This window comes from Strongylocentrotus purpuratus, unplaced genomic scaffold (genome assembly GCF_000002235.5).
Source record: "Strongylocentrotus purpuratus isolate Spur 01 unplaced genomic scaffold, Spur_5.0 spur5_scaffold_14, whole genome shotgun sequence".
Classification (NCBI taxonomy): Eukaryota; Metazoa; Echinodermata; class Echinoidea; order Camarodonta; family Strongylocentrotidae; genus Strongylocentrotus; species Strongylocentrotus purpuratus.
Window position 1 is genome coordinate 34,039,794 of NW_022145599.1, and position 16,946 is coordinate 34,056,739.

Here is a 16,946-nt window from a genome sequence, read left to right on the forward strand (position 1 = left end):
CCCAGTATGTGTAAGTTTGGAGACATAAACACTTCAAATTATTATGAGGACACTCATCTAAATCCTCTAGCGCTAGTTTTTCTTTGACAGCGCAGTTCCACCCACTATCATTTTACGGATACGCCCCCGCCCTGTTCTGGGGAATTTTTCTAGATCCCCTAGCGCTGGCTTTTCCAGGACAGCCCCACGCCCCCACCCCCATATGGATTTCTGAATACGCCACCTGTCTAATACACTTTGCCCATTGGAAGCATTTCCACTTGATTGAAATGCTGATTGAACGTAACTTAGTGGTCAAGAGACATTCACCCCTTCCCGCATGCGGCTTAATAAAATAGGTGCGATCAGATTCGTTTTATACGCTCCAATTAACAGGTTCCCTGAGGACTCAATGTGGTGTAATGTCATATCACCCCCTCACTGGGGCTACTCTATAATACCAAATGATGAGCCCTACTGACAGTAGACCCAGCCTACTTTCAGATGCACTCCTCGTATCAATGTTCAGAAATAGTTCCGGGGCGAGGTTCCATTTTTAATAGAAATCAACGAAGTCGCATTGAAAGAAAAATGATGGGCGTGTCCAAAGATGGATAGAGGGGGGTCCTTGACTTCCATAAACAAGATAATCTGTAATGATATTCTGTTCAGAAAATATACCTCTAACCCATTATCGGCTATACATGTATGAGGCTTACTGAAGACCCAAAAGCCGTATCTGGACACCTACCTCCTGGACATCCACCCCCGGATAACCACCCCTAGGACAACTCCCCCGGACACCTTCCTCCCATTAAACTACCCCCTAAACTGTTAAAACAAGTATTAAAAAACTGCGGGTTAAACAATTGTTGATTGAAAAACGCTCAACCATGGTTAAAAATGTAATGTTGATTAAAATTTACTTTTAATCTTGCGTTGGTTAAAAACAGTGTAGATCAAAATTATTCCTTTTAACCTATGTTGGTTAAGTCTAAGACGTTGGCAAAAATTGTAACCCAGCATGGATTAAAAACAAAATTCCGACAGTAATGATAGCCCCCTTCCGGTTAAAGTTTAATCAATGTTGATTAAAGTACTGGTCACGTGACCCAACGGAACGATATCGAAGCGCGTAGCTAGCGATCGCTCGACATACAAATAAAGTACATGCAAAGTACATGCAGTTTACGCGTGCGACAAAATTAACAATGGAGGTTGTCGCGAGGACGCTGAGGAAATGGGGGTTTGGACGGTCTTATCTCCGTGTTTTCAGGTAAGAAATTATTTTAATATTATCATCATCAATTCTAAGATTGTAAGGAAGAAGTGAAATAAGGTTCTTGCTCAAATCAAAAACGATTTGTGTCCCCTAGGCTGTACGTAGCTCCCGACGTAGCTCAACCAATAAGTAACATTTTACTTGCACCGTGCACCTGGCTAATAACGTAAGCACACACACACTCATCAGTCTGCAAGAATCTTCAACCGTGAAGGAGGCAGACCCAATTAAAGAAGGAGAAGTGTGGGCCTATTACGGATCACCTACCCAAATTGCATGCATGAAAAATAATCTTATTTTTTAAATCTAATTGTATCTAATTGTTTAAAACAATTAAATATAAAATAAGATGTCATCATAAAGTGAAACGTCTTCATGCATGCAATTTGGGTAGGTCATCGGTTACACTTACTGGCTGAGCTACAACCTACGGGCCGGGACACAAAGCGTTTTTAATTTGAGCAAGAACCTTATTTCACTTCTTCCTTCCAGTCTTAGCATTGATGATAATCATATTAAACAATTTCTTACCTGCAAACACGAGGATAAGACCTCCAAACACCCGTAAGTTTAACCAACAGGGGTTATAACTGTAACCAACAACCCACTAAAGTTTAACCAACATCGTGTGAATCAAAAAAGAATTAACCTACAATGGTTACAATTTTAACCAACGACCCAAGTAAGTTTAACCAACAACATGTGAATCAGCCCCAAACAAAGCATAAATAACCAACAAAAGATTAAAGTTTTAATCAACAAATGGTTAAAGTTTAATCAACACCATTTCAACCAACATTGAGCAATTTTTTTTAACCAATAATTGATTAAAATTTTTAATCAACCACAGGTTAAATTTTAATCAACAGGCTGTTGGTTAAAGTTTAACCAACGATTCGTCCTTGTTTTCACGAAGTGACAGTAGTGAGGAAAATCGTAACGCAAAGTGAATGCAATTTTTTTTCACTACCGTCACTTCGTGAAAACAGCGACGGATTGTGTGATTCACCTGGTAATCCGTGGTTAATTAAAATTTTAACCAACTTGATTAAAAATTGTAATACTTGTTCTAACAGTGTAAGAAATTATTTTAATATGATCATCATCAATTCTAAGATTGTAAGGAAGAAGTGAACTAAGGTTCTTGCTCAAATAAAAAACGATTTGTGTCCCCTAGGCTGTACGTAGCTCAACCAATAAGTAACATTTTACTTGCACCGTGCACCTGGCTCTCGTAAGCACACACACACACACACTCATCAGTCTGCAAGAATCTTCAACCGTGAAGGAGGCAGACCCAATTAAAGAAGGAGAAGTGTAGGCTTATTACGGATCACCTGCCCAAATTGCATGCATGAATAATAATCTTATTTTTTAAATCTAATTGTTTAAAACAATTAAATATAAAATAAGATGTCATCATAAAGTGAAACGTCTTTATGCATGCAATTTGGGTAGGTCATCGGTTACACTTACTGGCTGAGCTACAACCTACGGACCGGGACACAAAGCGTTTTTAATTTGAGCAAGAACCTTATTTCACTTCTTCCTTACAATCTTAGCATTGATGATAATCATATTAAACAATTTCTTACCTGCAAACACGAGGATAAGACCTCCCCGTAAGTTTAACCAACAGTGGTTATAACTGTAACCAACAACCCACTAAAGTTTAACCAACATCGTGTGAATCAAAAAAAGAATTAACCTACAATGGTTACAATGTTAACCAACGACCCATGTAAGTTTAACCAACATCATGTGAATCAGCCCCAAACAAAGCATAAATAACCAACAAAAGATTAAAGTTTTAATCAACAAATGGTTAAAGTTTAATCAACACCATTTTAACCAACATTGAGCCAATTTTTTTAACCAATAATTGATTAACATTTTTAATCAACCACAGGTTAATTTTAATCAACAGGCTGTTGGTTAAAGTTTAACCAACGATTGTGTGATTCACCTGGTAATCCGTGGTTGATTAAAATTTTAACCAACTTGATTAAAAATTGTAATACTTGTTTTAACAGTGTAGGACTACTACCCCCGTGACAACTACCCCCGGACAACTTTTCCCCAGTAAACTACCCCCTATGACAACTACCCCCGGACAAATACCCCCTAGAACAACTACTCCCGGACAACTACCCCCTAGGATAGTTGTCCGGATGGTAGTTGTCCCCGGGAGTAGTCGTGTCGCGATCAAATGACGAATACATTTCTTCTGTCAAAATAGTTTTATCTAGGGTGTTTTTTCGAAATGTTTTTCTGTATGAGTATATCAATTGAATGGAATATAACAGTTTATCAATTATTCAAAGCCCCGTCTCTCTTTCAACTTGGCGGTCCGCTCGTATGACTTTCATTACATTCACACAATACATTAAAACATGCTAGTATAGTATAGCCATCGGCCATGTCCTTCAGAAGACAGTTGACTTTACCGTTACGAATGAAGGACGTGGGGCATGAGGACGACGACAATGAATGACTTCCCCCGCATCCTTGACTCACAGATGCCACTGGCATCAGGCCTTTTGAATCATCCGTCATTTCCAGCATGTCAAGCTACATTAATGAAGGAATGAAATTACAAGGAGCCCTTATACTACACATACTTTTTAATCCATAAAAGTGCCCCTGCTTGTATTAACGAAGATATATTATAGATAAGTTAATTAATCAATCAAATTAATAAGAAGTGAAGAAAGAAAGAAAAGTTATAGAAAATTAATTGTACATATAAACAAATAATTATAGATAAATAAATTAATTAATTAATTAATAAATACATTAATAAATGAATAAATAACTAAATTTTAAAAAATGAATAAATAAATAAAGACCAAACAGTACATACCTAATATGACGTCAATGAGGAATGTAGGTTACGGCATGACCCCATATGCTCCACGAGGGTGTTGCTAAAGAAAGTCTTCATGATAAAAATCAAATTCTCGTGCCCACGTGTACTTCAGGTCGATAAATTCTTTGAAAGCGTGACATCCCTGTCCTTGACTTTCCCGGATCGAAGTGGTGGTGACGAGGGGGGGGGGAGGGCAAGGGGCACTTTCTCCAATCTGAAAGTATCGACAAAATGAATAGAAAAGAGGGGAAGAGGAACGCTCCCCACCCCCATCTTGTTGCCTTGTTAAATCACACGTAATCACACATTATGCTGCCTTACCCCCCCCCCCCCCCCCCCCCATCCCGATGCCGTTGTTCCCTAAACTGTCCCGGATTATGTAGCAACTTTCAGGATTTGCTTGAATACAAGCGCCCATTTAAAGTAGAATGCTTCTCAATGGATGGCGCCATTGTAAGACGTGATTTGAAGCTCATAGCGTATAGCGGGACATGAATAGTAATTTCACCTAAAACAAAACGGCCCGTATTCTATTAAAAAAAGTTAAACCCAACGCTGGATTTCAGTTCTGTTCAAATCGTGTTTAACAAAGGAAGTTAGCCTGAAATATATGTGTTCCCTTTGCTAAACGTGATCTTATGTCCAGAGTCGGGTTTCAGTAATTAGATTAGTAGAATATGAACCAATTTTTTTCAGTGATACATGAACATACATAAATAAACGGTATTCTGATGACATAGTCAAAAGCCATTTTGTCCAGCAAACTAAAAGAAACGAATCTAATGTAACTATTAAATACTCGGTACCTTTTTTTAACACACACGGACAAAATTAATGAATATAAAATCAATGCATGTATTAAAATGCATAGAATAAGGAGTCAATCACCTTTAAAAGCAAGAGGCTTGTGACGTGGTTACCATAAAGAGATTTAAATCTGCAGGGATGAATGTAATGTTTAAGCCCCTCTACACTAGTTTGTCCAGCAGGGATTAGACCCCTGCATGGTCACTGACAGGTGGTTATCTCATCAAATCAGCTCTCTATTAACAAAAGAAAAAGGGTACCATGGGGGACCAATAGTCACCGATTAGGCATTGTTTGCTGTACAGAGGGCGCAAGTAGCTAAGTAGTGCAGTGGGGCTTTAAATGTCTTCAACCGTCCTCTTATATTTTCGGTCATATTTGTGCGTACGAAACTATTGTGTTTAAATTGTTCTCGGTCGAAGTGATCGCCTTTTGAAACATGGCGATTTCAAAACCAGAGAACGGAAAACGAAAATCTATGCTTTTCTGTCATCATCCATTGAAACTAAATATTACTTTTAAGACGTCCATTTTCCAAAACATTGAAATTATACCTTTTAAAATGTCACGATACATAATCGTTGAATATGTTTACTGCACCGCGACTTTCTTTATCGTCTCATTCCATATATGGAATGTCTTTGACCGCTTTATGCTGGAGTGTATCAAGTGTGTCAAAAACTGAAAATAATCCTGTTTCCTTCTAATACATCAAGGTCATCTTTAAAAGGATTGGGGCGGTGCTCAGTTTTTTCAGGAGACACTTCAAGGAATTGAAAATGATATCAATGAAAGATCCGGAATTTACCGTCGGGGGCGGCACAATTTCCTTCTTTTCTTTTTTTTATCAAATACAATCTCACTCGCACTAAATTATATGAGAAGAAAAATGCAGAAGAAATCGCAGAATATCTGCCGTTGCCTTGTGGTCCCCCCCCCCCCCCCCTCTCTCTCTCTCTCTCTCTCTCTCTCTCTCTCTCTCTTTCTTTCTTTCTCTCTTTTTATATTCGCAGAAACTAATTTCAGGGGGGGGTAATCTTAAGTCATTATCATCATGAATTCATTGTTAGAAGCGTACATTATTTTTAGTATTCCAGATTCCAGTATTATTGGTAATAATGACATAAACTCCTCATCTACATATGCGTAGCTAATAGATTCAGTATAGAAGGCTCTTTTTCTGTGTGTTTATGTCCATTGTATCTCTAATCTCTCATCAGGTTTTTGCAATGCTGGTCGAGAGCACATTACGATTTATGCACAATGGATAAGTAACTGTTATGAACGGAATCGAGTATCAACCATCGCAAAATGCTTCAGAAAGGACCGGTCGATGACTGGTTGCTAGGCAGTTGATCAATAATTAATGATAACAATTGTTCTATTCATGCATTATATTTTATTGTTAATAATGGACTGATTATTCGCAAAATATAACATGTCTCTTCGATCGTTTCTGATTTAACCTTGAGGGTATGCCCCTTCTCGCATGTGTTGCTTAATGCAACATGAATGCACTCAGTCAATAAATTGCAATATGTCTTTGATATATATTTGACTTTGCTCTCTGTCTCTCTCTCTCTCTCTCTCTCTGTCTCTCTCTCCCTCTCTCGCGCTGTCTCTCTGTCTCTTAAATTCTCTTAATCGCTTCTCTTTATATCTGTCCACAGGTAAAACTAGGGATATCAAACCAGTCCACAGCAATCCATTGAAGCAAAGAACCACCCCAAGCGATATCAGCCTAAACCTGTGACAAAACATGGCACCAAACACCACTCTACTCCTCTGCCTGAGTCTTGGCCTCATCTCGCTCGTCCAAGGCTATGCCTTCGAATTAGAGGACGCCGGAGACGTCGCCGGTCTCCTCGGTGATGCCGACCTAGAAGGAATCGATGAGATGCCGATGATGGAAGCTGGAGCGATCGGGGAAGAAGAAGATAAAAGAATGATGCCAATGGAAGGACAGACTGCGCAGGACTACCTTCTAGAACTCTACGAGCGAGACAGGAGGGGAGCAAGGTGGAATAAGAATTTTATGGGTATAAGTTCACTGGACCGATCCATTACAGCATACACATCATTCCTGGTGAGATTTGATTTAATATTTGCAACACTTATATTATGTAAGGTGAATGTATATTTGGAAATTTTCTTAAGGGAAACTATGCATGTTTGAAGTTTTTTAATGCAGGGCAAATATGGGAGGGCCAATAGCTCGCAAGATAAGTCACAACATTTTTTTAATCGGAATTTTTTAAAACTTTCACTGACCTGTTCTCCCATTTTCTGTTTCTATTAAAACCAAATTTATATCAGGGTGGACTTCCACTTTAAATTATAGATTAACCTTTGATATTAAATCGTTATCTAGTAAAACAAGAAAAGAGCAACTCCAGCACGGAAAATGACTTCGTAAACAGACAAATTTCAAATTTCACAGATGTTGTTTGCTTGTTTTTTGTTTTGTTTTCTTCTTCTTTTTTCAGCTGTGATGTGTGTGCGCGCTTTCCTTACACAATATTATATGACCAAATCAAAGTTGCCCCGCTCGCAGTACCACTGTGGCGAGGGTTTGTTAAACGTATGAGCCTCATATTATTATTACTTAGATTGCAAAGGCAGTGCATGTCATCGGTCTCGAAATGGGGCGAGAATGTGGCATTATATCGCCATCACCTTTATCGCAGGTAGATTACAGCAGAAGTTGTAGTAAAATCAAATATAAGGTTGTAGGGAAATTCTACCACGCTTCTACCATGCATTTCTAGTGAATTGGGGATATTAGCTAGCAAGTGTGAGAGCAGGCGCGGAAGCCATTGCGATGAATTCCAAAACAGTCGAGGCAGTCAACTACGATGAGCTCAGCTGGGCATATCGACCTTCAAATGGTCAATCATCCGTACCCATAAACATGAATGAGCTCATTAACTGCTCTTAGTAGGTATAATGAGGCGATAGTTTTCCAATACTAGAGGGTCATTATGCTTCCTAATTGGAGCTATTTTTTATCAATTAGTGATGACAAACTCCTTCCATGTTCGGCCATGCATGGATTTGGTTTCCCCTTCAATTCACAGCAAACAATATCTCAGTTGTTATCAATAGGCCTCAATATGAAACAGGGTCATTGAACTTAAAGCCCCACTGCACTACGTATAGCTATTTGCGCCCTCTATACAGCCAACAATGCCTAAGCGGTACCCGTTGATCCCCATGATGCCCTTTTTCTTACGTTAATTGAGAGCTGATTTGATGAGATAACCACCTGCCAGTGACCTTGCGGGGAGGTCTAATCCCTCCATGCCAAACTAGTACAGAGGGGCTTTAAATAATTCCTGTCTAGGACAACTTACCCTTGGAGAAAGATGCACTAGGACAATTGCCCTGTACGCTAACTCATGAGGACAAGTACCCCTTGGACATTTATTAACCCTGGCAAATACCCCGAGACAGCTCTCCTATGCCTAATTCAAAGACTTACTATTCATTAAAGTCATAAGTGTGATTTTTGAGTTGGAAGTTATTGCGGGGCTTTTAGTGCGGTATGGTATGTAAGCCCGTAGGATTTGTTGCCATTTTGTTTTTTCCTGTTTTGTTTTTGCAATGACGACCTTCGTCATTGCCTTGTTTTCGTTCACATTCTGCCCCATTAATATTCTCCTTTTCCTTTTCCTTATCCTTATCGTCTGGAAATCGCATTCGTTTAGCACGTAGTGTTTGTGACTCCTAGTTAGGTGCTTTTCTCATGTCCTTTTCCTTTCAAATTTCATAGGCATGGTCTCTAACATCTCATCAAGGTCACTACATTCTTCGATTTTGGAAATCACTCATGCATGACCGTCCAAGCACCATTTTGTCCGTTTCTGGTCCATTTTAAGGCCTTTATATCTTCCTTCCTATCTCCACTATCCTAGATCCTACAAACTTGTAACAAATTCCTCTAGATAGTCTGAGAGATGTTCTTTCATCTGCGACAGATGACTTGACCTTCAAAATGCCATCTTCATACTCGAAATTCAAATCTAAAACCGACTCCGTCAAAAATCTCTCAAGTTCTTGAAAAATGGACCCCTAAATAATCTAAAACTGCCATAACTTTCTCATATAAATTCCGTTTTGTATTTAAATCTTACAGTATCTTTATCTCATAATTGCACATAGCCATGCCAAATTTCACGCTCCAATGGCTTTGCACAACATAAATAGCGCCCTCTAAAGTTCTGGGAATTGGCTTTCTGTCTGTGGCCGTATCTCCATAATGGCTTGGCAAACCCGTACCCTTTTTTGGATTTAGATACTTGAAGATATGCCCTTTCCAGCCATATACAAAATTATATACCCTAACACTGACCGACTTTGCGAAAAATGCCCTCCAAATTCGCCATTTTCAAGAAAATTGAGAAATAACTTCAAATTGCTCTAAATTAGCGATCTTTATATCTACATCAATGAAACTTGGCAGACATATGTATCCATATACGTGACAACTGTCCGCCAAGTTTGGTAAAATTCGAATATGTCAGCGCAAAGTAATCGCCAAAAATGATGAATTTACTATGCATTACGTAATAGCGCGTTTAATGCGTGCAATACATTGCGCGCAGATAATAATGGTGTCAAACTGACCGCAATGAAGTGCCCTTTCGACTGATACCAAGTATAGTATATGTTCACACTGAAAATTGTGAGTAAATCGCATTTGAACAAAGGTCACTACACGAATTCCGCCGAGTTTCCGCCCGAATCTAACATGTATCGGCTATGACGTCATTTTTTCAGACTGCTTTTCGCCCCTTAAACGTCCTTTTTTTTCCTTGAAAATTTGCAGTGACATGCCGATTTGCAATACGCAGGGCACCTCTTGGCCGGATTTTTGAAATTGGTCAAGGGGGCCATTTAAGACGCCATTTTGTCCTATAAATATATTTTATATCACGTGTTTCGATAGGATTATCATAGAAAAAAAGAGAGTTGTTTACAATAACTACCATGAAATCCTCTTTCTAATGATACCAAATACGGCCCATAAAGAGACATAAAGAGAGAGAGAAAAAACAATTTAACTCCGGTCATAATACAGATCCTGTACGTTTTCCGCCCATACATTACACGAATTGTCTATGGGGCATATCGGGTTCACGCTTTTGGCCCCCAGAACGATCTTGACTGCAATGACGAACATGCAACAAATCCCATTGGTTTTTGCACGCAGTGCTTGCAAGCCCTTTCTAGGTTCTTTCCCCTATCCCAATTTCTTTCAAACTTCGTAGGCATAGTCACTACCATCCCATCAAGGTCACTGTTGAGGCCTTTCTTTCGCCCTACCTATCTCCAATATTACAGAAGCTACAGACTTCGTACAAATTGCTCTGGATAGTCCGAGAGAAGCTCTTTCCTTTGACACGTAGAAACACGGCGTCATTGCACGCACATCGTTGCGACACGATTGCATTTCTAGTTTGTTGTTGCTGTTTTGCTGTTTTGGCTTCAAAAGGGTCCCAATTGGCCAAAAATGATGGGGTTCAAATTTTCGGACCCCTCCTTCATTTCCTGGGGGGGTCCATATTGGGCGCCAAAATGGCTTATATAACGTGCAATAGGGAAATTTGGTGTCTGCGGGAAAATTTGAACCCAATCAATTTCTGATAGCTTGGACCCCTATGAATCCAAAAATGCAAAAAAAAAATCAACTTTGGCACAAAAATCCTACGGGAGCTGTTTCAGTGACATACTGTACCACACTATTTAGTCTGGGGTTAATTGTTGTAGGAGGGGTGATATTCGAAGGGGTATTGTCTACCTGAATCGCCTTTCTAATGGCGCATTTAACGAGCTCATTGGGTGACATATCAAACTTCTTTAATATTGGACAAATTGTATTTGCGCTATTTGCAGTAAACAAAACCAATGGTGGTGATGAGTAATATGCGCGCTCCAACAAGCTGAAAACCTTACCAGGTAATGGGTTCGCAATTTCTATCTTCAATGAAAACAACATTGATGAAATTGGCTTGGGTTTACAATTATTCAAAGCCTCACGATGTGCACCATATTTTAACGTGTTAAGAACTGTAGAGGTGTCGTGGTCGAGTGGATATGTCACCGGACTGTTGATCGCAAGGTCCGCGGTTCAAGTCCCTTCGCGGCACTAATGTCCTTTATCAAGACAATGATCTACATGTGCCACTCTTCACCCAGGTGTTTAATGGGTACCCGGTAGGATGCGAAAGCTAATGTGATTAGATGAGCGAGTGTGCGCTTGTAAAATGACGCCTGGCTAGAATGCTCCCCAGTGAGTGGAGAATGTGCATTCATCATATGCGGGTAAGCCTGAATCCGATGACCGGGGTAATGCGCTATAGAAGAACGAACTATTATTAATAAGAAATAAAATAAAGAGATATCAACTGCTTTGAGAGGCCTAGCTGTTTTATATGCTCAAGGGAACGCGCGCACCTCCTGCCATGAACCTGAGGCGCGCCTGACCTCTAATATTAAAGCAGACGATATGTCTTTTATATGTCTTTTATATTGAAACAAAAATCCATCAAGAATTCTTACCTTATCCTTTTATTGAGTAAAGATTGATTAAAACATTACGTAAAATCTGAGACACTGTCTGTAATTTTTGCTTGAAAAATGACTGAAAGTTTCAATCGTTTGGGAATCGCAGACAAAAAGCACTGTATGGTATCCACGCTCGCTCAAAGAACATTTTAACACGTAAACCAATTGGTATCGCAGCAAAATTTTACCAATTTCATGGTAACCGAAATGTTGAGGGATCTCACTCTTGGACTGTTAACCGGTATTGGCATTTTTCATTTCTTTACGGGAATGGCTAAAACCACGACTCCAATTTCGACCAATCAGATGGCTGGATTTCTTTAGTGAGGTATATAACATTATGATAGTCATGAATTCACTCATTTGATATTACAAGTGATGTAATGCCTTTGATAATGAATCGTGACCTTTGACCGATGATTTATAAGTGATTATGAATAGAGTCACAACGTGCCATCGCACCTTATGGTAGCACGGCAGTTTCGGCCCAAGTCATGCATGCCATCCTACTGTGATGATGATCTTTTTAGGGAGTTGACTACTAAGGGTGATGCATGGTTGCTAAGATTCCAAGTGAGTAGCCGGGGATAATCATTTTCAGCTCATTGAATTCACAACATTGACGTCATCATTTCGTAATTAGGAAGTTGACTGACGGGCAGGGGCAGAAACAAGCATAGAAATCGTGATAATGTCACGTTGAAATAACGGCATCCGAGAAAAATTAACAGGTTTTCAATTTTCGTAATGCGATTTTTCTTCTTCTTCGTCACACTTTCTGCCCTTGTGTCAACTACTCATCTTACACCCCCCCCCCCCCACACACACACACACACAGGCACAAACACACTATAACTACTGTTACTATATAATTGGGTGCTGACGTGTTTTGAGACTTGCACGAGTGCGACGTCATGATCAATATGCAAAGGATACTTTCACGAAACAATATCTTTCTTCTTGCTTTTCTTTGATGTATAATAATTTGGCAAAATGTGTAACAGATCGTTCGTCACACACACACGCACACACGCGCACACTTTCTCTCCATCTCTCTCTCTCTCTCTTTCTCTCTTTCCAAAGCCTGTCTATATCATCGCTGGCTCCCTTCCCCTTTTTCTTTCTCGGCTTACCCCCCCCCCCCCCCTCCCCCTCCCCCCCCCCCCTCCCTCAGCTATTTAAGTGTTTCGCTGGTGTTACGCTTTTAACACTAGCTTATTGTCTTTATCCGTCTTTTTACAGCCCTGTAGAGTTGAAGGCATGTGTAAGCAAAAGTTCAAAAAGACATTCCGCTGCAAGTGCAATCAACATACTTACTGCGTTGGACCCGGCAAGAAGTACGAGGCTCGTTGCAGATACAGCGCAGTGGGGCATGTCTTCTATCAGCCGTAAGATGGCAGCATACAGGAACCAAAGATTTCGCCACAATGGGGGGAGGTAAGTTAAATTCATTCTTGGCATGTTCGTTTTTTTACCTAAAAGAATGAAATAAAAAAAATAATTACAAAATTGATATGGGGAGAAAGTTTATCTCAAGGGCAAGGTGTAGTGGCAAAATGAGATTATTTCAAACGAAAGCTTGAGAAGAATTGCATTTTTCCTTTTTGGATACCCTCTTACAATCTCTATCCGTTTCTCTATCTCTCTCTCACTCTTTCTCTCTCTCTCTCTCTCTCTCTCTCTCTCTTTCTCATTCCCTTTCTTTTTCTCTCTCGCACACTTTCTCCTCTCCTCTCTCATCCTCTCCCAGCTTTGTTGTCACTCGTTTCTTTTTATCCCTTCGTTATAATTATCATCTGTCTCTCAATCTAACAGCCTATAGTAGCCGGGCGCATTATAGGGATTAAACGGATATTGTTGTTCCTAAATTTATATCTTCCCTATATCGCTTCTCAATTTTGTTTCAATCTTAGACCTATGCTATCCCCAGTTTAGAGAACTCGTGAGTGACTGGCCCTGGACATTCTGTTACATTCCCGACACAAATTTTCCACAGTATTATAATATCATTTGGTCTTAAAAGAGTTATGGAAATTTGAGTTTTCTAAGCAAAAATAATTTACAATGTCGCCCATAAAATGTGATACTTCTTTTCATGAAATGAGTGTGACACTGTGGTTTATTCTTATTGGATGAAGTTCATAATCTTCTCAGAACCTTATTGATCGACATGCAGAGTCGTAAATATTGATCAGTAAAGTTCCATTCGATAAACACTTCATCGATTAAGAATAAATCATATTGTCACAATCAATTCATAAAAAAAGTTTAAAGAAAATATAATCCCACTTCATTGGCAACTGTTTATTTTCTAATCTCAAATCCATGTTATCATTTACAGGTACAAACCTTCATCCAGGGGTTACAGACTCGTCAAAACTTTCAACAACAAACCAACTAAAACAACCACAACATACTCAACCAGAATAGGCACCAATCTGAAAGGGAATCTAACTACGCGGAATCTAACCCGGTCAATCGTACATAATTTATGAACTAAACATTTGGAACTTTCACAGTAAGACTCGGCTGTGATCAACGAACCGCCAAGATTCATTCACTAATTAATTCAAATCGTGCGTCTAAATATGCATACTAGCAGCTTTGTGTTTAGAAAGAATAAACAAGAGGCTTTACAACTTTACAAAGGAAAGGAGGCTTTACTGAAGGTGGAAAGGTTTTGAATATTGTCAGTCGTTCTTTAATGTAGTTCTTTAAAACATTGGAAATACATGCAAAAACTCTCAATTATCTGTTCTACGATTTTATTTTATTTTAATATGCTGACCAAAAGTGGATGGTAACCTCTTTATCTCATACTTGGGATCAACAACAACATCAACAAATCTTCTATGATCCTGAAATATTTATTTCTCTAAAACGTGCTACCTTTCAGATTTCATATAAAACTATTTTAGTCTGTGTACATACTTTTGTCGCACTTGAACAAGAAATTAATAATATTGTTAGCCCGTTGATCATAAATATTGTCTCTACTAGCACGACATATTTGTTTAATTGTAGGTGAGTTAATACTAAAGATTCATTAAAATAAATTATTTATAATACACTTCCTCTTTAGGATAATCTTAATCATCTAAGTATAATAATTTTTTACTTATCGTTATGTGGTGTCTTGGATCTAGAACGTTCTCCTACAATTATTCTTATTAAATTATTCCATCGACTTGTACCATTTACAATTCCTGTAAATTTTGCATAATTCTTTCTGTCACTTGTTTAGCATTCATATCAACGCCATTTCGTTCTTATGTAACAAATCGGTTTTACCAACTTACATGAGCTATTCCACTTCGATTTTCAAGCTTTACTCTACGCATGTTTCAAAAATAAAACTAACAAAAAAATTGCAAAAAGAAACATATTTAACCTAAAAAAAAGCAGAAAAGGGTAATTTGAAAAGGAAAAGGCATTAGCCTTTTGTTAAAAGAACGTAGCATGTAACATGTCTAGTTTGACATTTTCTTTGACAGCTTGTATAATTAATGGGATAAAATGTCCTTGCGAGTTCATGTTTGAAAGGCTTTGTTCGTATTTATGTTATCGTATGGAGTGTGTTATATATTACATTAATGATTGGAAATTTAGTATGTTGTAGGCTAATGTAGGGGGGAGTGTAGTAATCATATGCATATTTTATCAGATTGTACCAGAGGGACAGAAAGTAAGGCAATGTTGCGTGAGTATATTCAATATAATGCCAGTACAATGCTGGCAGCATTTAGAGTAAAGTTCAAATCATATTATAGAATATATAGTAGAGTAAGAACCTTATTGTATAGAGCCTTTATAGCTGCAAAAGTATACTGAAAGACTTCACTTGGAAGAGCATAAATCATTATTTTTGTACATATTTTATTTTTAGCCGTCCTTATTCATTTTTTGAGCTCCGATATAATAATCATTGTGCATGTTTACAATTTCTTTGTTTGATTTAGTTCGTAGTATGTTATTGCTGTTTAGTTCGTGTACAGAATAGACAAGCATTATCGTATCTTTTCAAAAGCAAATTATTTTATTTAACCAACTATATTGACCTCAAGAACAATTATTTTGATTTATGCATATTAATTTGGAGAAGAAAGTGTGAATTTTGTATAGGGTTTGATTGCGTTGTATTGTGTTTGTGATTAGAACATGTCAAGAATTGGTCGTCAAAATCCTGAAAGTTGTAATAACTCTGATCGAAAATAAAGCTCAAAGAAACTTATCATCAGCACACTTTTCATCAACTTTGCACCACAACACACAAACTTTTAGGTGTCTGAATAAAAGGTATTCGTCAAATAAATTTGTGTATTAAATGATGTTTTTTTGTGTGATTACTTAATTACTCTGTAACAAAGGTTGAGGTCGGGGTACACCCACTTCCCCCCCCCCCCCCCTCCCTCCACTTATACTGAACGGCATGACCTGATGTTAAATTACACCCCTCGTCCGGGGAAGACCACCGCCCCCTCACCCCTCCCCACCGTTTAATAATACTATTTCTGGATTCCACTGATATAAAGTGTAATGGAAGCAATGTGGGCTGCAATATTTTAAGGTACAATACAAGACTACACCCCCACCCCCTTCCCCTTAGTTACCAGGGCCCATATTCATAAAACCTTACTAATGTACTAATGTTTCCATTAATTATTAAAGTAGAGGCTAGTATATACTTGTTGACAACTAGGCTTAGGGAGGCTTTATGAATATGTGCCCAGAATTTTTTTTAAGAATCTTGAGCTAAGTGATAATGTGGAGAAAAAAAACTAATCAAGGTCCTGTTAAACGCTTATTATTCTTAATCATGGTTAAATATTTATATTTTTAATTCAAAATGTGTCAATATTGTGTAAATGACAGAGATATTGAGACACAGGTAAAACTATTGACCGGATGATATACTAGAGACACAAAGAAAGCTAAAGAGAGGAAAACACATTCATAAAAGCAAACGGGCAATCAATATGTATATATATATATATAGACTACATGTAGTAGTGATTGAAGAAGAAATATACAGAATAACGGTGAACGGTATGTCTTATTAAGGAAACCGCGCAAATTGAAACGAAATTATCATCCCGCAGAAATAGGATTTATATCGTTCATCTGAGATAAAGCAGAAAGACCATCTTATATGAAATTCAAGGCTTAAATTATGCCCCTCAAGAAAATATTATTGGATATCGGGTTTGAAACACAACGAACAGAAAGTGGGCAACATGCTGAGAACAACTATGGAATCAGCCAGAGGAAGACAAATTGCAGGCCCGGAGTTCCCCGTTACTATTTGGTTGTATTCCGATGAAGATGCCTCGGGGACCGTGGGACCACCCTCTCGAATTCTTGTTGGTGCGTGACGTGTTAGGTTTTATTCTTAGATGTCAATTGAAGACGACTGGAATAATCTCGATTCAATCTGTGTTCAGT

The 16,946-nt window shown here is 38.5% G+C and overlaps 1 protein-coding gene across 1 annotated transcript; it reads left to right on the forward strand.

Annotated features, from left to right (window-relative positions):
- Positions 1-6,657: 6,657 nt before the first annotated feature.
- Positions 6,658-15,816, forward strand: LOC764662. The gene is made up of 3 exons (XM_030984799.1): positions 6,658-7,023; positions 12,747-12,941; positions 13,846-15,816. Exons 1-2 carry the CDS (start codon positions 6,697-6,699, stop codon positions 12,894-12,896), a joined length of 477 nt encoding a protein of 158 aa, XP_030840659.1. The 5' UTR covers positions 6,658-6,696; the 3' UTR covers positions 12,897-12,941; positions 13,846-15,816.
- The last annotated feature ends 1,130 nt before the right edge of the window (positions 15,817-16,946 follow it).

What these genes read in the sequence shown, in the direction of transcription:
- LOC764662 (XM_030984799.1), top strand. Translation starts at nt 6,697, where the DNA reads ATGGCACCAAACACCACTCTACTCCTCTGCCTGAGTCTTGGCCTCATC. An exon ending in CAGCATACACATCATTCCTG is followed by an intron (nt 7,024 to 12,746) that starts GTGAGATTTGAT and finishes GTCTTTTTACAG; the next exon opens with CCCTGTAGAGTTGAAGGCAT.